The 24,803-nt window shown below is 38.9% G+C and overlaps 1 protein-coding gene and 1 non-coding gene across 8 annotated transcripts in view; both read left to right on the plus strand.

Moving 5' to 3' along the window:
- Positions 1-14,334, plus strand: part of JADE3 (jade family PHD finger 3) — a 153,315-nt gene extending 138,981 nt beyond the window's left edge. For all 7 annotated transcript variants that reach the window (XM_033409700.2, XM_033409699.2, XM_049704819.1 and 4 more), the window contains 3 exons: positions 5,870-6,340; positions 7,866-7,983; positions 11,255-14,334. In XM_033409700.2, coding sequence (XP_033265591.1) covers positions 5,870-6,340; positions 7,866-7,983; positions 11,255-12,165 — 1,500 coding nt within the window. In that variant the 3' untranslated portion in view covers positions 12,166-14,334. The remainder of the gene's footprint in view (positions 1-5,869; positions 6,341-7,865; positions 7,984-11,254) is intronic.
- Positions 14,335-18,468: 4,134 nt separating this feature from the next.
- TRNAE-CUC (transfer RNA glutamic acid (anticodon CUC)) lies at positions 18,469-18,541 on the plus strand. The gene has a single exon. It is a non-coding gene; the product is annotated as a tRNA-Glu (tRNA).
- Positions 18,542-24,803: the final 6,262 nt, after the last annotated feature.

Genomic DNA, 24,803 nt, shown 5'->3' on the forward strand with positions numbered 1-24,803 from the left:
CATGTGAACTCTTAGTTGTGGCATGCAGACTTCTTAGTTGCAGCATGTGAACTCGTAGTTGTGGCACACATGCGAGATCCAGTTCTCCAACCAGAGATCAAACCCGGGCCCCCTGCATTGAGAGCGAGGAGTCTTACTCACTAGACCACCAGGAAGTCCCCAGAGTGCTCTTTTTGATTGTTGTAATTTCCTCAGTGAGATAGGAAACAGGATCATCAGCTGAGAGTGAGGATGTGGGTGAAGTCTCAAGGTGTGGGGAGAGAAGAGGTGTGAAATAGTTTTTTGGTTTCGGGAAGTACACTGTGAGTGCCAGGCTGCATTAAAGATCTTCCCCACAAGTGAGGGGGAGTGAACTTCAGGTGACCTTGTGAAGTGTGGCTGTATTTTTCTCCACCTATGTTCTGCCTATACTAATTTACTGTTTTTGATCCCCATATAGGGAACAAGATTCTAAATTACTAATTGGTTTGAAATTAACTTAGTGGTGGTTTAAAAGGAAAAAAGGGTTTTGGTCTCTTTTTCCACAGGAAAACTAGGTGTGAACCGTGGAAAACAAAGCCCACTCTGTTAGTATAAGCAGAACATAGGTGGGGGTCAAGTTTTATTAGCATCTTTGTTTGTCAGAGGTTTATTTAAGGGTATTTGTGATTAGTAACACATCTCAGGTATTTTGTTTTATAAACTCTTTATGGCATTTTCTTAACTGTGAATTGTGTTCATTCTTCCTATCTCCCAGCAGTGGGGAATACCCACATCTCTCCTCTTCCTTTGATTTGGGAACATTCATTCGGCAAGGATAGAATCTAACACTGGTGGTTTTGGGGTCTAGACTAGCCAATATCTACAGCCTCCATATCTGGGAGCTAGAACCTTTCTCCTGAGGATGAAGGTTTCTGATAATCGTGGAACAGATCCTAAAGACTGGGTTCAAAACAGATGCCCCAGACAGCTCTGAATTTTGCTTAAACCCTGGACACAGTCCCTCTGCCACCTTTCCAGAATTCCTATAGGGTCCTTATATATCTTATGTTCAAGCCCCATTCAACCTAGATCCAGATGTTATAGGCCTTCCCTGAGAAAAAAGGAAGAACAGTGGTTAAAAATACAGCCTTTGGAGCCAGATTCCTGGGGTCCAAATCCTGGTTCCATCTCTTGTTTGTTATGTAATCTTGAGAAAGTTACCTGCCAAATCTGTTCCTCAGTTTCCACATCTATAAATGGAGATGATAAAATAGTACCTACTTAATAATGTGGTGAAGAGCTTAACACAGTGCCTAACAGATACTAAATACTCAGTAAATATTAGTGGTACTAGTATTTGTACTTGTTGTTATTGTTCATATTATTCCCTGGAGTCAGTCTGACTTTGTTGATGGAAAGCCCTAGCATTCATCCAGCCAAACTGAATAGAATCATTAAACATTTGGTGCTGGAGTAGGTGCCCCTTTCGACAGTAGAGGAATGTGGTCATGTCTGGAGTTACATGCATGTTTAGTGAAGTCAGAATAAATTGGTGGGCCACCATGAGTTTACTGTTAGGCTAATATGAGCTTGACTATGAGGGAAGTGAACTTTTTTAAAACAAATGAAAATCTTTGCCAAGTGGGGAAATGCAAGTACGTCTACTCAGTAACTATTAAAGGTGGTACTAGTAGAGATGGAAATTAAATGTTAAGATTAAAGGGCATCAAAAAAAATTAAGAGGGAAAGCACCTTAATATTTTTCTCATATATTCCAAATTTTATTTGTGAGTACAAATTGTTCCTATTCTAAGATATTTCTGGTCCTTGCCTTCAGGTGTTTATAGTCTATTAAGGGAGACCAGATATAAACATGAGAAAAGTTAAATAACACTGAAGTGACATCTCCCCTCAGACCTTGCAGACCCTTAGGGATGAGAGATCAGAAGGGCTGGTGGCCACCGTTGGTGCTAGAGTTTAAGTACATAATGGCTAAATAGGTTTTGTGGGCTGACTTTGAATCATTTATGACATGGTTTCAGTGACCAAGTTTTGAGAAAATTGCTCTGATATCACCCATTTGTCTGTTCACAGATTATTGGGGATTAAGGGCAACCAAATGGACACTGTCCTGCAGCAGGATAAGAACTGCTGAGGACACATGCACCAGGCCCTTGGTGTTCAACGCAGGTGTCATCTGCTTTTGAGGAGGACACACTATTTTTTTTTCGGGGGGGTGACAAAATATTTCCTTAAAGAGGCAAGAAACAATTTAATTCCTAAATCAGTCTCTGGTGTTCTTTTTCAAAGACTTTTATTCCAACCATCCTATCTAATCCAGTTCTCATCCCACAGAAACTCCAACTCCCCTTACAAATGTGAACATATAAGGGTAGCATTTTCCCTCTAATGAAAGTATTTCAAAAACTCATTTCTCTTCTATAATTTCTGAAGAATAGGTAGAAAATTATTTCTTTTTCCCCCTTTAAAAGTAAATAAACCATAGTGAGATACTACTTCATACCCACTAGGGTGGGAATAATTTAAAAAGGCAGGCAATAACAATTATTGGCAAGAAGGTGTAGAAATTAGAACTCTTATGCATTGCTGGTGGGAATGTAAAATGCACAGCCACTGTGGAAAACAGTTTGGCAATTCTTCCAAAAGTTAGACATAGAGTTACTGTATGTCTTAGTAATTCCACTTCTAGGTATATACCTACAAGTTAGAGGTCCCCAAGACCACTCTCAGGTTCAATAATTCACTAGAAGGACTCACAGAACCCAAAAAACCGTTATACTCATGGTCATAGTTTATTACAGTGAAAGAATACAGATTAAAATCAGCAAAGGGAAGAGGCACATAGGGCAGGGTCCAGGAGAGACCAGGCATGGAGCTTCCAGTTTCCTCTCTAAGTGGAATCTTGTGGACAGTGCTTATTTCTTTCAGCATTGGTGTATGATAATATACACAGAGTACTGCCAACCAGCAAAGCCACCTAAGTCTTGGTGTAGAGATTTTATTAGGAGTTGGTCACATAGACGTGGCTGACCACCTGCATGGCTGGCCTTAGTCTCCAGTCCCTCCAGAGGTCAGGCTGATACCACATGGCTCAGAGCTTCCACCATAAATCACATTGTTAGCATAGACTATCTGACATGGCCCAAGGCCCCCAGGTAAATAAAGACACTCTTATCAGGCAGGACATTCCAAGCGTTTAGAGGTTACCTCTTAGGAGCTAGAGGCAGAGGGCCAAGCCTTTCTTTGGCAAGGTTAATCCTTTATTGCACATTACCAAAGAGAAATGAAAACATGTCTGCACAAAAACTTGTACACAAATATTCATAGCAGCATTATTTCATAATAGCTAAAAAGTAAAAATAGCCCAAATGTCCATCAGCTGAAGAATGGATAAACAAATATGGTATATCCAATGTAATGGAATATTATTTGGCCATATTTTAAAAAGAATGAAATTCTGATACATGCTACAACATGGATGAACCTTGAAAACGTGCTAAGTGAATGAAGCCAGATATAAACTGTCACATATGATTCCACTTATGTGAAATGTCCAGAATAGGCATTTCTATAGAGACACAAAGTGGATTAGTGGTTGCTTGGGGCTGGGATTGGGAACAGGGAGTGGCAAATAGGCATGAGATTTCTTTTGGGGGGTGATAAAAATGTACTGGAATTATGTAGTAGTGATGGTTGCACAACTCTGTTAATATGCTAAAAACATTGAAATGTATACTTAAAATTGGTGAGTTTTGTGGTATGTAAATTATATCTCAATAAAGCTGTTCTTTTAAAATGGGCATAATAAAACCTCCCCTATCACCTTAAGTGATTACAGTAGAAATAAACATTCTGTTTAACAGAATGTGCCAAATATATGTTTTTGGGAAAAAAATTAAGTTATTTGGTTAGCATTTCTCTACCACCAAGGTATATGGACGTCTAGCTATAAATATCATAGAATGACCTTTTTTTGAAACTAGATGGATTTTATTCTTATTCGTGTATTGTCTTTTTATTTGGAGTAATTTATATTTATGTCTCTACATTCTATAAATTTGACCTGAGAGAGGTGATCTGTTTTTAGCTTCCCATTAGTAGTAGTTTTATGTCACACACTCATCTCCTTGAATAGAAAACAATCCTTTTGCTTTCTCTTCCCATATTTTTGTCAGTTATTAGACAGCAGAAGAGCACTTTGCCCAACACTTTTAATCTTTTGCTAAAGAGTGCCTTTTGCTACTTGTGTTTTAAATGACCAGCTAGTTTCTTATTCAAGGGATAACCAAAGGTACCCAGATGAAAGTATAGTTTGGGGCTCTCATCATCCTCATTTTCATGAGGCTTTTCAAATACATAGAATTTTTAAGAATACAAACTTGGATGTAATGTAACAGACTCTTCCAGTTGCTCTAAGTTGGGGTGGGCTGTTTTAGGAATACAGTAAGTGGCTAGAGTACCACTTAACTGAAAAGTGGAAGGAGTTGAGGGCAGGGAGCAGTGTAGGTAGAATATCAGGTACTTTACAGGAAGTACAAGCAATAATACATGTGAGGTTGGATAAGATGATCTTTGAATTGTTTTCCATCCCTGGAATTCTTTATCCTGTGAAATTAGATTAAATGGAATCTGCCCCCATTAAAGCTTTGATGGTTGCCAGCATTCTCTTAAGTGTTGAATTTCTCAATCTATAAAGAGACCTATCAGGTTTTGCATTTTTTTAGTCTTTATTCATATACAAGGTCATCCTCTATGTTTAGTTATCAAAAACCCAACATATTGAGCAGTCTGCCCTTCAGATGCAAGCTTCCAAAAGATTTGAGACTTGGCTTTAACCATGGGAATTCCCACTATATCTTTTGAAACAAATCCTCCATTGCTTTCCCTCCTTCCTTTGCATAAAAATATAAACACACACATGCATTTTAAATCTTTGGAAGGAAAACTGTAACATAGCCATAACAAATGGTAATTGAGACTAACTGAAGCACAAGAGTCCAGCAATCATGGGCCAGGTTCTCTCTGCCTCCCTGTGAGTCCTCAGTGCATGCCACATAGTGATACTTAACAAATGTGTTGCATCTATGAATGGCAGAATATTATAAACTTAATTCCAGATTGTCTGTAACCATACTGTCCAACAGAACTTTCTATGATGTGATGGAAATCTGTGCTGTCCAGTATGGTTGAAATGTGGCTAGTGTGACTGAGGAATTGAATTTTTAATTGTATGTAATTTTAATTTTAATAGCTGCTTGTGGTCAGTTGGCTACTCTGGCTACCATGTTGGACAGCACATCTCTATAAGACCAATTTCAAGAAGTTAGGTTACTTAGATATTGGAGTTCCTGTGGCCTTTTTTAGAACCAATAGCTGCTCTGGCAATAATATTGATTTTGTTTTTCTTTCGATTGTTCAGAAGCATTTCTTGAGTACTTCCTTGTTCAATAGTTGATGGTAATGCAAAGATGAATGACACAGCTTCTGTCGTTAAGAGCCATGGCCAGGGATTTTACATTTATTATGCTATAGGTACAGTGTGAAAAGGACCATTGTAGAAGCATATAATAAAGTGATATTGGGGTCACAGAAAAAGTACAGCATGACTTTACAGGGGCCAAAGAAGAATTCTCGGAAAAACTTAATGCTTGAGCTAAAATTTAAAGGAGAGTTTGAAAAAAACATTTTTTTGCCTCTGTTTTTACTGTTTTCTATAAGAGCAGATTTCCTGGGTTACTTGTAAAGTGTCCATCATGGTCAGTTTAAGACCAACTTTCTCCCTGTCTTTTCTTTGCTTCCTATGAGCTCTCAGTTTAGGCCCAGGCGTATAGGGCTTCCCCTTTCCCCCCACAGCCCTGCTGCCTTAACACATCTTTTCTTCCCACAGTGCTCAGTGAAAAGCTGCATCACTGCCTTCCACGTCACCTGTGCCTTCGAGCACAGCCTAGAAATGAAGACCATCCTAGATGACGGGGATGAAGTAAAGTTCAAGTCATACTGCCTCAAGCACAGCCAAAACAGGCAGAAGCTCGGGGAGGCCGAGTACCCTCTACACAGGGCTTCAGAGCAGGGCCAGACCAAAAGCGAGAAGACCAGCGTGCGGGCACAGAAGCTCCGGGAGCTGGAGGAGGAGTTCTATTCCCTGGTCCGTGTGGAAGATGTGGCCGCAGAGCTGGGGCTGCCCACGCTAGCTGTGGACTTTATCTATAACTACTGGAAACTAAAGCGGAAAAGTAACTTCAATAAGCCATTATTTCCTCCCAAAGAGGATGAAGAAAATGGTCTGGTGCAGCCAAAAGAGGAGAGTATTCACACTCGCATGAGAATGTTTATGCACCTACGGCAAGACCTAGAGAGGGTAAGGTGACCAACTGTGACTAGTGTGTAGATCTTGGTCTGCATAGAAATGGAGGCCCCACTTCCAGTTTTTAAAAGAACACAGCTCATTTACATTTATAGTGTAAGCTTCTGTGTCCTTGCTTATCTTCTGATTTCATCGTGGCCCCAAACATTGGGCTTAGTTAAAATTCTGGTAGACACATCAGAGAATGGAAGCTTCCTCACTTAGATGCTCTATGAACCTTAAATTTGAAATAAATTTTCATTTGGTTTACTTTTTATTCACTGTGGAACCTAAATTGGCTCAGCTATATTTTACTGACACACTTATGAGACTACAGGCTGAAGAAAGAATGAATTTTATTTAGGAAAGCACCAGATCAGAGTTTCTTAAACTCGGCACTATTGACATTTGGGGCTGGATAGTTCTTTGTTGTAGGGGACTGTCCTTTGTTGTGGGGAACACTGTAAGATGTTTAGCAGCATCCCTGGCTCTACTCACTGGATGCTAGTAGCAAACCGCCACATGCCCAGTTGTGAGAACCAAAAATGTTCCCAAATTACCAAATGCCCTCTGGGGGTCAAAATTGCCCCTGGTTGAGAGCCTCTGTGCCAGATAATTCAATTTAGCTATATATATACATATATATATATATATATGTGTATATATATATATATATATAATCAGGTATCTACTAAATTAGGTACTGTAGGGGTTCAAAGATAAGTTAGGCCCTGTGTTTACCCTAGAGAATCTTATAATCAAGTATAATTATAGAGGTGGCTTGTTTTTTTCTCTGCTACCAGAATTTGGAGGGGAACTAATAGATTTGGTTCACTTTTTAAAATTTAACTCACACATATATAGCACTTACTATGTGGCACCACTGTTCTAAGCATTTTATAAATATTAACTCATATAATCCTAACATGCCTATGAAGAAGGTACAATTATTATCCCTATTTACAGATGAATAAACTGGGGCAACAGAAAGGTTGAGTAATTTGTCCAGGTGAAGGAGCATGAGAGGGTGAGGATTTCACCCTTGTGGCTGTGGAGACTTGGCTGAGCTGAAAGTGTGAGCAAAAACGCCACTTCCAGTCTTCCCAGCAGACCTTTATCCTGCTGATCCAGCACTCATTAGAAAACTTTACTGGATCCAGCATTGCCACCATTTACTCAGGGATCTAAAGGGAAAGCTAAAATGTTAAGTCATCATTCAGTTTTCCCAGCCTGGCTATGCAGATAAATATCAACCCCATGATACCACAGGGAGAGTAGACTTCAGAAGGTGGCTTTGGAGCATTTTGCTTGTGCTACTGATTGATACAGGAACCATGATCCCACGACTGACCATGCTATGTGACTTCCTGTGGAGTGGCTCTCGTTATACAGCTTTTAGGGTCTGTCTTCTCTCCTCACCTGCCCACCACCCCCCAACCCCACCTGACTTCAGTTGTCTTAATTTTAGCTAAACAATTTCAAATGTCAGGTTTGTGTAACATGACAAAAATCTCTTATTTGCTGGGGGTTGGGCTTTCAGGTCCGAAACCTGTGCTACATGATAACCAGGCGAGAGAAGCTGAAGCTGTCACAAACCAAAATACAGGAACAGATCTTCAGTTTGCAAGTCCAGCTTGCTAACCAGGAAATTGCTGCAGGTAACCTGTATAAATTTTATATCAATTGTTTAACTTAAAAATCTTTTAAATTCATTTCTTCTAGTCCAGCCCTGATATAACATGGCCCATTTCACTGTTGACTCATGAGGCAAGAAATCCCGGGGTGGGGTTGATGGAGTGGCAGGCCTAGGACAGATAACCTAGGTCCCAGACAGATATTTGAGGCTATTAGTTGGAGCTGTGAAATTATTCTAAACTCATTGAATTCATTTAGAAGTCAGTAGGATAAAAAAAAAAAGAAGTCAGTAGGATAGGATCTAATCCTAGTTTCCAGAAAACATTTAATTCCAGGGTTACTTAACTTAATCTGTCTGTTATAACAGATCCTTAGCCAGAAGTTAGGAGATCTGGGCTCTTGTCTCTTCATTTATTCACTGATATTTTTTGAGCACCTCCTATGGACTAAGAGCTGAGCTATAAGACAGAGCAGTCAGCAAGACAGAATTCCTTCAGAGAATTCTGCCTACTTGGTGAGAGAAACAAGTGAGCATAATTACAGTGCTCTAAGCATGGGAGCTTGGCTGGAATAATGACAGTCGTATTCAGAGACATTTGTAACCTCCCTGTGCCTCATTTAACACAGAGGTCAGTGGCAGAGCCTGGGCAACCAGGGGTCACTGGGCAGGGTGTGCAGAAGCCAGCTTCTGCCAAGGGCCAGCTATAGAGCAAGAGAGGCACCCAGAAATAAGGTGTCAGGTAGGTATCAAAGGCTCGTGGTCAGTTGTGAGTATCACAGGTCACAGCAAAATGGTGTAGCAGGAGACAGCAGGGCTGCTCAGCCACAAGAGCACCATGATGGACAAGACAAGAAGAACCAAAGGACAGCAGGAAGAGCCTCCATGGTGCCAAGGAAATTGGCCCCTAGACCATGTGGCTTCTGATTAGTGGGACCCAGCCCCATAACTGCTTGTGGCAGCAACAGGTGGCAGGCCCTGATAGAGATGGGAGCTATGAGTGTTCAGTATGGACCCTTAGGGAACAAATGCTGCCCGTTGGGATTTTTTTTTACTTTCTGAGAAATAATAGTTCATTATTAGTGTATAGAAATGCAACAGATTTGTGTATATTAATCTTGTATCCTGCAGCTTTGCTGGATTTTTTTTTTTTTTTTTTTTTAACATCTTTATTGGGGTATAATTGCTTTACAATGGTGTGTTAGTTTCTGCTTTATAACAAAGTGAATCAGTCATACATAAACATATGTTCCCATATGTCTTCCCTGTTGCATCTCTTTGCTGGATTTTTTAATTCTAATAGTTTTTGGGTGAAGACTTTAGGGTTTTCTATATAAAGAATTATGTCATCTGCAAATAGTGACAGTTTTCTCTTCCATTCTAATTTGGATGCTTTTTATTTCTTTTTCTTGTCTGATTGCTGTGGCTAGGACTTCCAGTACTATGATAAATAGAAGTGGTGAGATTGGGCATCCTTGTCTTGTTCCTGAAATTAGAGGAAAGGCTTTCAGCTTTTCACCATTGAGTATGATGTTGGCTGTGGGTTTAGCATAAATGGTCTTCATTATGTTGAGCTATGTTCCCTCTGTACCAACTTTGATGAGAGTTTTTATCATGAATGGATGTTGAATTTTGTCAAATGCTTTTTCTGCATCTATTGAGATGATCATGTGCTTTCTATCCTTCCTTTTGTTAATATGATGTATCACATTGATTGATTTGCAAATGTTGAGCCATCCTTATGTCCCTGGAATAAATCCAACTTTATCGTGGTGTATGATCCTTTTTATATGTGGTTGGATTCAGTTTGCTAATATTTTGTTGAGGATTTTTGCATCTGTATTCATCAAAGGTATTGGCATGTAATTTTCTTTTTCTGTAGTGTCTTTGGTTTTGGTATCAGGGTAGTGGTGGCCTCGCAGAATGAATTTGGGAATGTTCCATCCTCTTCGATTATTTGGACTAGTTTGAGAAAGATAGGTCTCAGTTCTTCTTTATATGTTTGGTAGAATTCCCCTGTGAAGCCGTCTGGTCCAAGACTTTTGTTTGCTGGGAGTTTGTTTAAATTATAAATTCAATTTCACTACTAGTGATCAGTCTGTTCAAATTGTCTGTTTCTTCTCAATTCAATCTTGGCAGGTTGTGTGTTTCTTGAAATTTGTCCATTTCTTCTAGGTTGTCCAATTTGTTGGCATGTAACCATTCATAGTATTCTCTTATGATTTTTTTTGTATCTCTGTAGTATCTGTTGTTATTTCTTCTCTTTCCTTTCCTATTTTGTTTATTTGGGTCCTTTCTCTTTTCTTCTTGGTGAGCCTGGCTAAATGTTTATTAATTTTATCTTTTCAAAAAAACATCTCTTGGTTTCATTGATCTTTTCTATTGGGTTTTTTAAATCTCTATTTTATTTATTTCTTCTCTGATCTTTATTCCCTTCCTTCTGCTGACTTTGGGCTTTGTTTGTTCTTTTTCTAATACCTTCATGTGGTAGGTTAGGATGTTTACTTGAGATTTTTTTCTTGTTTCTTGAGGAAGGCCTGTATCACTCTAAACTTCCCTCTTAGAGCTGCTTTTGTTGCATCCCATGGATTTTTGGAAAGTTGTGTTTGCATTTTCATTTGTCTCAAGGTATTTTCTGATCTCTTTGATTTCATCATTGACCCATTGGTTTTTTTAGTAGCATGTTGTTTAGTCTCTACGTGTTTATTTTCACTTTTTTCTTTCTATAATTGATTTCTCGTTTCATACCATTGTGGTTGGAAAAAATGTTTGATATAATTTCTCTCCTCTTAAATTTGTTAAGACTTGTTTTGTGGCTTAGCATGTGATCTATCCTGGAGAACATCCCATGTGCACTTGAAAAGAATATGTATTCTGCTGGTTTTGGATGTAATACCCTATAGATATCTATTAAGTCCAACTGGTCTATTGTGTCATTTAAGACCACTGTTGCCTATTGACTTTCTACCTGGGTGATCTGTCCATTAATGTAAGTAGGGTTAAAGTCTCCTACTATTATTGTATTATTGTCAATTTGTCTCTTTATATCTTTTAGTATTTGCTTTATATAGTTAGTTGCTCCTGTATTGGGTACATATGTGTTAATGAATGTAATACCCTCCTCTTGTATTGCTCCCTTTATCATTATATAACACCCTTCTTTGTCTTTGTTACAGCCTTTGTTTTAAAGTATGCTTTGTCTGATTAGGAGTATTGCTGCCCCCACTTTCTTGTTATGTCCATTTGCATGAAAATGTACTCTGTCATTTAAAATGAATCTTTCTTTTTCATCTTAGGACTTCCTTTGACAAATGCACTAGAAAATTCATTGTTTTACCCACCACCAAGAATTACCTTAAAGTTAAAAATGCCCAAATCAGCCCCAGAAGACTGCAGAAACAGCTCCACAGAGCCTGATCATGGACCTCTCTCTCCTGACGGCAGCTCCCCTGTTTGCAATATGAGGAGCATGCAGGTGGCTCAGGAATCACTAGAAATGAGAATGAAGTCATACCCAAGGTATCCACTAGAGAGCAAGAATAACTGTTTGCCGGCCAGTCTCAGCCATGCTAGGAGTGAAGCAAAGGATCCCAGTCCTGCTTGGATAACTCCATCTCCAGAGTTCTATCATGGGCAGTCTCTGGGAAAGCCTCTGGTCCTTCAGGCTGCCCTGCATGGACAGTCTTCCATTGGGAATGGGAAAAGTCAGCCTAACTCCAAGTTTGCCAAATCCAATGGCCTGGAGGGCAGCTGGTCTGGGGATGCCACCCAAAAAGACAGCTCAAGTGAGATGTTCTGTGACCAGGAGCCCATGCTCAGCTCCCACTTGGGCAGTCAGGGCAGCTTTAGAAAATCTACCATGGAACACTTCAGCAGGTCCTTTAAGGAGGCCACCAACAGGTGGGTGAGGACCACAGAGGACCTCCCGTGCTATGTGAAGCCAACCAAGAATACTAACCCCAAGGAGCAGCTCTGGGGCAGGCAGTTTGTCAGGCGGTCTGCAGGGAGAGCTCCATATCAGGAAAATGACGGGTATTGCCCAGATTTGGAGCTGAGTGATTCAGAAGCAGAAAGTGATGGGAATAAAGAGAAAGTTAGGGTAAAGAGAGATAGCTCAGACAGGGAAAATCCTCCCCATGACTCCAGACGGGATTGCCATGGTAAAAGCAAGACATATCCCCTTTCCCACAGTTCAATGCATAGGTGATTAGAAATTCCACGAAAAACTCCATCTTTGCCTTTGCCTCATATATTGGGGAAAACCCATACACCAAAAGGATTCTAGTATATGTTAGGAGGAATTGTAGTGAAAAGGATAAAATTTTTCCACAGTAAATTGGCTTGCAGTTTTTGAACCAGTTTCAAGTCCAATTTTCACGAGCACATCATAGAAATTACATATTGTCCAAAAGTTTAGGGGTTTGTTTTGTTTTGTTTTTTTGCCAGAGGCTAGTGAGAACAGCTGGGACCAGAGTATTTGCTCAGTAAATACTTTGGGGCAGCTTTCCAATTATATTAACACATATGTATTAAGAGTCCTTGCATTGTCCTTGATTTGCAGGAGATCATGATTATCAGACACTAAAACTACTTATCTTTTGAAGCTACAGCATGTGACTTCCAGAGCTCCTGTCTGTAAGAAGTTTCCACTGGTACCTGGAAACCCTCTTTAGGGAGAGACCAGGGACCAATATCTCAGATACTGTCAAACTCACTACTCTCTTCCTTTGCTCTGAACAAGGTTGAGTTCCTTTCACAGTATCTTAACTTACCAAGTCAATACACCTAATGCTTATAAGTGTCCAGTGCCTGTTCCTAGACTTGCTTGTTGGGGACGCACTTGTAACTATTTCACCCAGCTAACAAGCGTAAAAGGCTAACTTGTGGATAGTGTTTACAAAAGTACTACTTCCAAGGAAAATGCTCTGATCCTCTCAGTTTAGGCATTTGTGAAGGATCCCAGAGCCTTTCCCAAAGTGAGAACATTTCTGGAGGGTTTGTATCAGGTCAGGGTTTTTGTGTTATTGTTTTCAAATAAGTTTGACTTAAATAAGTTTGGCTGACAGTTTTTGTATACCTGCTTTAATGTTTATAAAATTTTTATTGAGGTATAATTAAGATATAGTAAAATGCAGAGAGGTTAAGTATTCTTACCTGCTTTAATTTTGAAACAGATTTTTATTGTCAAACAGAATTTGAAAGCATGTGTTTAACACATGGATATAATTTAGCTTTGTACCAACTTTGAATCCAAGGCAATTTCCCAAACAAAAGGGCTGGAGCTGTTTTTCAGAAGTTACTCATACTCTGTTCCCAAACTATCAGCCTTTATTAATTTCTGGGAGGAAGAGGATAATTACATTAGTGGGAGATAAAACATACCTGCTTCGTGTTTAAAGAAGAGGAAAATGTTACAGTTTTTAAAGTGTGAAGCCAACTATAATTCTCTGCTCTCTTTTCTTCTTAGCCTTAAATTAATATTCTCTTTCTTCTAATTTGGGAACATGTAGTGAGACTTTTCAGACAAAAGAGGCCATTTTAGATATTTTAAGTTGCTTCCTGGTGAAACAGCCCAGCTGCAGTAAAGGCAGGGGCCCCTCTTCTCTCCGTCAATATGGGAAGCTCAGCAGTTTTCCTCTCCCCCGCTTTTGTTCCTGTAGCCTGTAGCTTTGTTAATGAGTTCCTTTGCTTTTATTTCTTCCTCCTTTTCTGAAAACTTCTGTATTTTGCCTCTCCTTTGGCTACACCTTCAAAATGTTTCTTTTGTGCCTGTGTACATGTGTGAACATGCCATAGCATGTGTAATAGGTGTCCTATGCTTTGTTTGAATGGAAAAAGCTATGGATTATCCAAATGAGGAACAGTAGTTCTCCTATTTATGCACTAGGTTTCTGTGCTTTTTCTTTGCATTCTCCTGGGTTCGATATTAATTTGATACCTTCATGGTAATAAAATTGTAGTGGAGCTATGTTATAAACTCCTGTTAGAGGCCAGTGCAGTAGCCTATATCCTTTCATGCCTTTCAATTCTGAGTGAGGAAGAAAAGCAAACATTGAAAAAGTGCTTCAGCCAAATTCCATATGTAATGCCATTGGGAGAGTATTGACTAAAATAATTTCAGTCAGGGAAATATAGTTGTAATATTTTTACAGGATTTTCCTAGGTAAATGAAGGAGCCTTCAGTTGTGTACATTTCAATTGCCCCCAAATGTATTTGCTACATTTTGCTGTTGTTTGAAGTATTACCTCTTAATCTTCTTTGTTAAATTTTTTTTCGTTTTGTCTTATATAGTCCAGTTTTCAAAGATAAACTCGGTCTTTTTTCAAATGTCACCTTTTTACTGATACTTTTTCATTAAATTATGAAAACTGTTAACTACTGTTGGTGTGGTAATTTTTTATTTTGGCATATGGGTTTTAGAAAAGCTTACATATGTTTCTTCTATATTTAAAAAAAATCTTATTCATTAAGCACAACAGATGGTAAGGGGAAAGGAAGGAGGAATTGAATGTTTAGAAGCACAAATTCGTGATTCATGTCAATACCAGGAAACAAAGAGAACTCGGAAATTGGACTCTACCTGCAAATCATGATTTCATCAGGCCGATAAGACGGAACCTTAGGATCAACATAAATCACTAGGGGAATGGAGGCTGTCTAAAGTCACAAAGTTCAGAAGGCTTAGATCAGGCCTCACTTAAATGTACATTCTTTACAATATTCATTCTATTTTGGAGTCACGTGAGAATATTAAGATTATAGGGGTTATGTAGTGTCATGGAGGGATTTTTGAAGGCATTTATAAACATTTTCATTATGTTTGAGAAATTTGCTGAAGGTCATTGGGTAAATCATTAGTGAAGATAGTTAAAAGATAAGGTTGTTTCTCTCCCCCATCTTCTCTTCCTCCTTCTCCCCTTCTTCCCCTGCATTCTCCCTCCACCACCACCTCCTCTCTCTCCTTCATAGATAACTGTTTTGATTCAGTAAATTTCTAGGTAAAATGTTGGAGTACTAAAACTACAAATACCACTCTGTTATAGCCAACAAAAGCTTTGGGTGTATTCTAATGTCTGTATCTCTAATAAGAGGTGAACCTTTGTTTTCATGTTGAAGAAACTTTTAAATTCATAGAGTAAACTAGAGGATGCACAGTCCCAGGACTTTTTCCCTCCAGGACTTTACAATCCTCAGCATGCTTGCTGACCCTTAAGAATGGAGGAAAAATACATGATAGGATTAAAACCTTATTCACCACTGAATAACCTTCATGGGATATTTTCAAAAAATGTATTTTATTTATAACACATGTTTATTAGATTTTCACAACCTTAATTCACCTATTTTCAAGTTTTATGGAAAGCAGCAATTACATATTGATTTTTAAAAATAACTTTAAGTTAATAAACAAAGGCCTACCCTGAGGCTGTCTCTCCTACACATATGGAGCTCTGTAATACTCAGTTCATCATTGTTGAAGGAGGCTTCTGTGAATTCAGTTTATTTTACTTCATGGATTGGAACAGATGGCATGACCTGAAACCATGAGGATAGTTGTCTTTGAAATGAGCTGAGATGATGGGGGTGGTCACACCCCAGATTGGTGCTTCCTGCCCTGTCCGGTCACTGATGAGTTCTTTGACCTGATGCTCCCTAAATATATTAATCATCTTGACAAACTCTCAGAGCATCCATCATTTCTCATCTTGTTAAAGTGGGTTTGGGTGTGAGCGTTCCAACCTCACAGCCTGGATACCCCAAGCATTAATTTCTCTTCCCCTGACTACTCCTCCCACCCCACCTTCTTAGTTTCCTTTATTTTTACCGATTGTCAGGTTATAAACAAACTAGAAAGATGGAATTGGGCTGATTAAGCTGTACTTACTACAGCAAGTTTCTGCTCAGCTTCTCCCTGAAGAAAACAACCTGAGAGGGGGTTTACTCATGAGTTCTGTACTGCTCCATTCTTGCCATCCTGAACAGAAGATTGGACTAGTCATCTGACACAAAGGCAAACAGTTTAGAAGCTCACATCCAAAGAGCAAGATAATTCACATAAATCTAGACTGGACAGGCCTTGCGATGGAGCTAGGACCTGGTGAACTTGCCTTCTCCATAGCTAGTCTAACCTGTAACTGAGTGTAGTTGGCTAAATAATGGCCCCCCAAAGATGTCCACATTCTAATCCCTGGAAACTGTGAATATGTTACATTGCATGATAAAAAGGACTTTGCAGATGTGATTAAGGTTAAGGACCTGAGATACGGAAATTATCCTTGGTTATCCAGGTGAGCCCAACCAGTATAATCACAAGGGTACTTTTAAGAGGGAGGCAGGGGGATCAGCATCAGTAGCAGTAGGAGTTGTGATAGTGGAAGCAACAGGTTGGAGTGATGCTAAGAAGGGCCGTGAGCCAAGGAATGCAGGTGACCTCTAAAAACTGAAAAAGGCAAAGAAATGAATTCTCCCCTGAAGTCTCCAGAAGGAACCCATCCCTGTCTACACCATGACTTCTGACTTCCAGAACTATAAGAGAACAAATTTGTGGTGTTTTAAGCCACTAAATTTGTGGTAATTTGTTATAGCAGAAATAGGAAGCCAATACACTAGGCATAGAGCAAGTGTTCCTTATCCTTTCAGGGGCACATTCCTCCTTCCCAAAGGGCCCACCTGGGCTGCAGCTGACCACTCTAGGTTGGTCCTGTGCTTTCTATCTTAGTTGAAACACTTTCTGGAAATGGAAAAATACGTGTTTTTTTCAATCAATAAAATCCTTCCCTATACAAATTAGTTTTCTATTTCCTCCCTCCCACCCACTTTTTCCAAGGTACCCTTTGGTACGTCTCAGGTAGCCTTGGGTAATCTTCCATGGCTTGCTTGATCCAGTGTGCCTGGATCTGGCACTGCCTAAGGACTTGCCATAGGTTTGGATGTCCCTGTTGTCTGAAAAACTGTCCTCGGGAAGTGGAAATAATTCACTGAGTGTAACTCTGGGGAGCGGGGGGAGAGGTGATAGAAGGTAGGTGGGGCTCATTATGAGGAATGATGCTCTAATTATCAGAGCCTCCTACAAGGAAATGGGTAGCCTGGAGAGTTAGAGAGTTCTTGAAGATCCCAGAGCTTGGGGATTGAACAGAGCTTGGGGATTAAAGAATGCAACTCTATGCTGCCTATAAGAAACACACTTTTAAGTATAAAGACACAAATAAGTTAAAAGTAAGAGGATGGAAAAAGATACCGTGTTCACACTAACCAAAAGAAAGCTGGAGTGGCTATATTAGTATCACATGATGGCAAATTCATCAAGAGGACATAAAAACCCTAAATGTTTATGCACCTAATAACATAACTTCAAAATACACTAAGGAAAAACTAGTAGAACTTCAAGGAGAAACAGACAAACCTGCAATTACAGTTTATGTCTAATTAGTAGCACAAGTACATAGAAAATCAGGATATAGAAGATTTGAACAAAACTATCAACCACCTAGATTTAATTGACATTTACCACTCCACCCCACAGCAGCAAAATATACATCTTTTTCCAATGCAAATGGAACATTAACCAAGTTAGACCATATTCTGGGCCATTAAACAAGTCTTAATAAATTTAAAAGGATTCAAAAACAAAGAACATTCCCTGACCACAATGGAATAAAATTAGAAATCAATAACAGAAACATCTCTGGAAAATGTGATTACTGGAAACTAAACACACCTCTAAATAACACATGAGTCCAAGAAGAACTGAAAAAGGAAATAGAAAGTATTTTGAACTGAATGAAAAAGAAAAAATACAATTTGTGGGATGGTGCTAAAGCAGTGCCTTGGGGAAATTCTATAGCACCAAATGCTTATATTAGAAAAGAAGGGTCTCAAATCGGTGGCCTCACCTTCCACCTTAAGAAATTCTAAAAAGAAAAGGAAATGAAATCCAAAGTAGAAGAAAGGAAATAATAAAGATCAGAGCTGAAGTCAGTGAACTAGGAAGGAAAATCAGTAGAGAAAATCATTGAAACCAAGAGCTGGATCTTTGAGAAGTGATAAACCTCTAGTGAAACTGATCAGGAAAAAAAAAAGGCAAATTATCAACATTAGAAATGAGAGAAATGACGTTGCTACAGATTCTACAGATATTAAAAGACTAATAAAGGAATATTATGAACAACCTTATGCCAGTAAACTCAACAGCAAAGACAAAATGGATACATTCCCTCAAAGACACAAACTACTAAAGCACATTCAAAAATAAATAGATAACTTGAAAAGCCCTTTATTATTAAGTAAATTGAATTTGCAGTTAAAAACTTTCTTATGAGGAAAACTCCAGGCCCAAAGGATCTTGCTGGTAAATTCTAACAAACATTTAAGGAGCAAATAATATCAATCCTACACAACTCTTCCCAAAAAATTGAACGGGAGAGAATAGTTCTCAACTCATTCTATGAGGCCAGCATTAACCTAATATAAAAACCAGACACAGACATAAGAAAACTACAGATTGGGAGTTCCCTGGTGGTCCAGTAGTTAGGACTCGGCACTCTCGCTGCCGTGGCCCCGGGTTCAATCCCTGGTCAGGGATCTAAGATCCCACAAGCAGTGTTGGCAGCACGGCACCCCCCAAAAAAAAATACAGGTCAATATCCTTTATTTAAAGCAAATGCAGGCTTCCCTGGTGGCACAGTGGTTAATAATCCGCCTGCCAATGTAGGAGACACGGGTTCAAGCCCTGGTCCTGGAAGATCCCACAGGCCGCGGAGCAACTAAGCCCGTGCGCCACAACTACTGAGCCTGCACTCTAGAGCCTGCGAGCCACAACTACTGAAGCCCCTGCACCTAGAGCCCATGCTCCGCAACAAGAGAAGCCACCACAATGAGAAGCCCGTGCACCACAACAAAGAGTAGCTCCTGCTTGCCGCAACTAGAGAAAGCCCACACACAGCAACGAAGACCCAACGCAGCCAAAAATAAATAAATTTATAAAAATAAATAAAGTAAATGCAAAAAAGTTCTTAAGGGGCTTCCCTGGTGGTGCAGTGGTTGAGAGTCCACCTGCCGATGCAGGGTACACGGGTTCGTGCCCTGGTCAGGGAAGATCCCACATGCCGTGGAGCGGCTGGGCCCGTGAGCCATGGCCACTGAGCCTGCGTGTCCGGAGCCTGTGCTCCGCAACAGGAGAGGCTACAACAGTGAGAGGCCCACGTACCGCAAAAAAAAAAAAAAAAAAGTTCTTAAAACTTTAGCGAATTGAACTCCAACAGTATATGAAAAGGATAATACATCATGACTATCTTGGTCCACTTGGGCTGCTATAACAAAAAACTATAGACTGGGTGGCTTAAACAACAGGAATTTATTTCTCACAGTCTGGAAGCTGGAAAGTTTATGATCAAGTTGCTGTCAGATCCATGTCTGGTGAGGGCCCACTTTCTGGCTTGTAGACAACTGCCTTCTCACTGTGTGCTCACATGGCCTTTCCTTGGTGCCTACACTCATGGAGAGAGAGAGAAATCTTCCTCTTATAAGGGCACTAATCCCATCATGAGGTTTCCACCCTCCTGGCCTAATCTAAACCTAATTATCTCCCAAAGACCCCACCTCCAAATACCAAATCATTGTGGTCTAGGGCTTCAACATATGAATTTGGGGGCACACAAACATTTCAGTCTATAACAATGACCAAGTGAGATTTATTCCAGAAATGCAAGTTTGAGTGAACATTCAAAAAATAATCAGTGTAATTTGCTATATCTCAAAGATACATAAAAAGCATCTGACAAACTCCAATATTCACTCCTGATAATAATGCTTAGCAAATGAAGAATAGAAGGGAACTTTCTGAACCTGATAAAGGACATCTATGAAAAACCTACAGCTAACATCATACTTAATAGTGAAAGACAATGTTTTCCCCCTAAGATCAGGAATAAGACAAGAGTATCTGAACTCACTACTTCTCTTCAACACTATACTGGAATTTCTAGTCAGTGCAGTAAAGCAAGAAAAATAAATTAAAGGCATCCTTACTAGAAAAGAATAAATATTTGTTTATTTTCAGATGACATGATTATCTATGTAGAAAATCAGACGGAATCGACAAAAAAAGCTACCAGAATTAGTAAGGAAGTCTAGCAAGGCTGCAGGATAAAAGGTCAACTTACAAAAACCTATTATATTTATATACTAGTAAGGAACAATCAGAAGTTGACATTTTAAAAATAATACCATTTATGACAGCACCAAAAATGTGAAATTCTTATGTATAAATCTGACAAAAGATGTGAAAGACCTTTACAATGATGTCCATAAAACATTACTGAGAAAAATAGGAGACCTAAATAAATGGAGAAAGACACCATGTTCATGGATCAGGAGGCTCAATATTATCAAGATTTCAATTATCCCCAAGTTGGTCTATAGATTCAATGCAATTCCAATCAAACTCACACCTGGGGTTTTTTTGGGGGGGTGAATTAATAAACTGATTTTAAAATTCATATGAAAGTGCAAGGGTCCTAGGATAGGCAAAACTGCTTAGAACAAAAAGAATGAAGTTAGAGGACTGACACTACCTGATTTCATGACTTATTATAAAGCTACAATAATCAAAACAATGTGGTATTGGGGTAAAGATAGACATATAGCTCAGTGGAACAGAATGAATTCAGAAGTAGACTCATATATGTGGGCAACTGATTTTCAACAAAGGTGCAGAGCAATTTAGTGAAAAGAGGAGTGTCTTCAACAATCCTCTTCCCAAAAAGCATGCTGGAAAAATTGGATACCCATATGTAAAAAGTAAAACATCTCCTATCAATACCTCACACCATATATAAAATTAATTTCAGAATGGGTCAAAGAACTAAATCTAAAACTATAAAACTTCTAGACAAAAACAAAGAAGAAAACCTTTAGAATCTTGGTTAGGTAAAAACTTCTTAGATATGACACCAAAAGCACTTTCCTTAAAAGAACATACTGGTATATTGGACTTCATCAAAATTAAAACTTCTTTTTAGAAGACACTGTTGCTAGGATGAAAAAAGAAGTCAGACTGGGAGAAAAGGTTTGCAAAATCATTTATCTGATAAAGGAGTGGTATCCAGAATGTGTCAAGAATCCTCACAACTTAATAACAAGAAAATAACCTAATTAAAAAATGAGCAGACCATCTCAACAGGCACTTCGGTGAAGACAATGAATGGCAAATGCTCACATGAAAAGATGCTCAACCCCATTAGTCATTAGGGAAGTGCAAATTAAAACCACAGTGAGATACTGTTACACCTCTATTAGAATGGCTAAAACTTAAAAGACTCACCATACCACATGAACTGGAACTCTCATAAGTGTGTGGTGGGAATGTAAAATGGCACAGCCGCTTTGAAAAACAGTTTGGAAGCTTCTTACAAAGTTAAACATACACCTACCATAAGATTCAGCCATTCTGCTCCTAAATATTTACTGGAGAGAAATGAAAGCAAAGATTAGTACACAAATGTTCATAGTAGCTTTGTTTGTGATTGCCGAAACTAGAAACAACTCAAATGTCCAACAACACTTAAATGGATAAACAAGTTGTGGTATTTACATACAGTGAAATACCTCTTAGTAATAAGCAGCCGCATAGCACAGGGAGATCAGCTCGGTGCTTTATGTCCACCTAGAGGAGTGGGATAGGGAGGGTGGGAGGGAGACGCAAGAGGGAGGAGATATGGGGGTATATGTATACGTATAGCTGATTCACTTTGCTATACAGCAGAAACTAACACACCATTGTAAAGCAATTATACTCCAATAAAGATGTTTAAAAAAATGGAATGAACTACACACAGCAGGATAGATATTTTGATTCTCAAAATAATTATGCTCAGTGAAAGGAGCCAGACAAAACAGAAAACGTACTGTATAATTCCATGTATATAAAAATCTAGAAAATGAAAACTAATCTAGAGTAACAGTGGATCAGTGGTTGCCTGGGAGTTAGGAGCACAGAGGGGCAGGACTGAGAGATAATAAAGGGGCCAGAAGAAACTTTTGAGAGTGATGGATATATTCATTATCTTGATGATGGTAATGGCTTCAGGCAAATGTGTCTGTGTCAAAACTAACCAAATTATACTCTTTGTATATGTCAGTTTATTGTATGTCTCTTATACATCAATAAAGCTATTAAAATAAAACCTTAAAAAGACTTCTTCAATTATGTCTCTGTGTCCCTAGGAACTCTGTTTCATTAGCCTGCAAACAGGAGGTTTTATTCAGCTTCTGATGGGTAATGGTTGGGCTTCAGCCATGCTCTAGAGACACAAGATTGCACAAGCACTATCCTTACGGCCCATGGAAGTTCTCATGGCGTCTTCTGAATCTAAAACTGCAACCCTTCTATGCTAAACACCTGCCTTCTTCATATTTTCCTACTATCATGTTCTCTACCTGGCATAATTTATCTAAGGTCAATTTGAAATTACCATGGCCACACTGGGGAATTTCTGACATGAACAAGATTGTTCACTTAAGAAGTACCTCAGGGGATTTCCCTGGTGGTCCAGTGGTTAGGACTCGGAGCTTTCACTGCCATGGCCCGGGTTCAATCCCTGGTCTGGAAACTAAGCTGTGCTGCACGGCCAGAAAAAAAAAAGGGGGGGGGTACCTTAGAACAAAAAGGGAAGAAACCCTCATGAGTCATGAGGAGATTGTTTTTATCTAAAAGAGAATTTTTTTTAACATAGGAGACTATATTAGCTTTGTTTCTATACTTCAAGGATTAATGAATGGTAGCTTTTAAATTATTTAGATTGGTAAAATTGTCAGTGGCCTGAGTTATTGTCTAAACCAGCTGTAATCTCAATATCTATATATCTATTTATCTTTCTTTCTATTTCTTGTGTTTGTCAAAATGGGGTTTCTGTATCAATACACTCTTCCTTCTTCAAAAAGCAACATAATTACCCTTTAAAAATTGTAATTTCATATTTGTCTGAAGCTGGGTCCCTCTTAATTTTTGTCCCTCTCCCTCTGTTTTACCCCCTTAGGAAACTTTTAAAGATTAACTGATCAAAAAACATTCAGTTGTTATGTGTACACTTTTTTTTCTAGTCCAGATAAACTGTCAAAAATGTCTAAAAAAAAGAAAATGTTATTAAATTGTTTCTTTTTGTAGACACTGAAAAGTGTACTTGCATAATAGCCTTTGTTATTCTAGTTATGAGAAAAGAAGAAAAGAGCTTAATTCCAAGATGAAGAAGAGCTTTTGATACAACTTAGTCTTTATTTATTTATTTGGCTGAGCCGGGTCTTAGTTACAGCACGTGGGCTCCTAGCTGCGGCATGTGGGATCTAGTTTCCTGACCAGGGATGGAGCTTGGGCCCCCTGCACTGAGAGCACAGAGTCTTAACCACTGGACCATCAGGGAAGTCCCATGACTGAGAGTTTTTAAAAATTAGTTTACCATTTAAAAATAATGTCAGCACAGTATTTTGGTTTGTACAAAACCAGGGTTAAATTATTTAACCTTTCTAAATTTCCTACACTGGTTTTATGAGTTAAGTAAGTTACCATTGTTTCCATAACTTCCTGAAAAAATATATTTATGAACAATTAAATGAAATGATAATAACTTTTTAAAGAGTTATGAAATTTTATGAAATTCTTAAACTGCTACAAATCACAAAGATTTAACATATTAGCTAAACTTGAAATTTCCAGATCCTGACTAATTTTAAGGCCTTAGATAAATGGTTAAGTTAATTAATAAATAATCTTTGGATATCTGGACAGTTTCTAAGTAAGCAACAGATACAAAACACTGGCCACTGAACATACTCTTTATTCTTATCTCCTAGAATGGCACTGTACTTATCGTCCATAAATTCAGGAGAAGTGCAGAGAACTAACTGAATTCTAAAACCAAAATTTTTAAAGTTCTCAGAAACCCTTGAACGTCCATGGCCTAAAGTCTTGCCATTATCCTTGATAGCAGTAAGATCTGTCCCCTCTAGGATCCACAAGTTACCTCCTTCTGAGTTAATAACGAGTTGCCCCATGGATTTGGAAAGTAATCCCAATCCTAGACTCTACCCTATGACATGCTGATATCATTAGTTACAGCAGGGAACTCATAAAATACCTCCAGCTTTATCACCAACAAGTACAGCTGCTTTTTCAAAACACCCACCTAAGCAGCCTCTGCATGATCCCAAACCTGAAAGCTTGGTTTTCTGAAGAGGCATCAGAGAAAAACTGCCCTTGAGCCTCAGTGGAAAAGACCTTTTCAGGTTCTGTTAGCAACCGACACAACACTAAAACTCCAAGGTACTGGTACTGAAGTTCATGTCTCCCAGCTTATAAGATATACAGACCACCTAGAGGGGTGGGATAGGGAGGGTGGGAGGGAGGGAGACGCAAGAGGGAGGGAATATGGGGATATATGTATACATATAGCTGATTCACTTTGTTATACAGCAGAAACTAACACACCATTGTAAAGCAATTATACTCCAATAAAGATGTGGAAAATAAAAAAAAAAGCTATACATCACTTCATCCTGACTACTGGATGGCCATTCCATTGGAATACTTTAAACAGGATTCTTAGAATCCCTCCAGAAACTGCTGACCGCAGAAGTTGACAGCTTCTGCCCAAGGTTAATTTTCTGATTCTTCAGTGGCCTTTTTCCTTCCTTTTACCACTCATCTTGCCTGTTATTGTACTTTACACTCCCTAGGAACTGCCTCTAAGGCTCAATATGTTCTTCCTTATCTTCATCCTATGACTTTTGACCCTTTATGATCTTCTCCCACTTCAGAAAAAGTAAAATGTTCTGATGGGTTTTTCTCAGAC

The sequence above is a fragment of the Orcinus orca genome, chromosome X, assembly GCF_937001465.1.
Source record: "Orcinus orca chromosome X, mOrcOrc1.1, whole genome shotgun sequence".
Lineage (NCBI taxonomy): Eukaryota > Metazoa > Chordata > Mammalia > Artiodactyla > Delphinidae > Orcinus > Orcinus orca.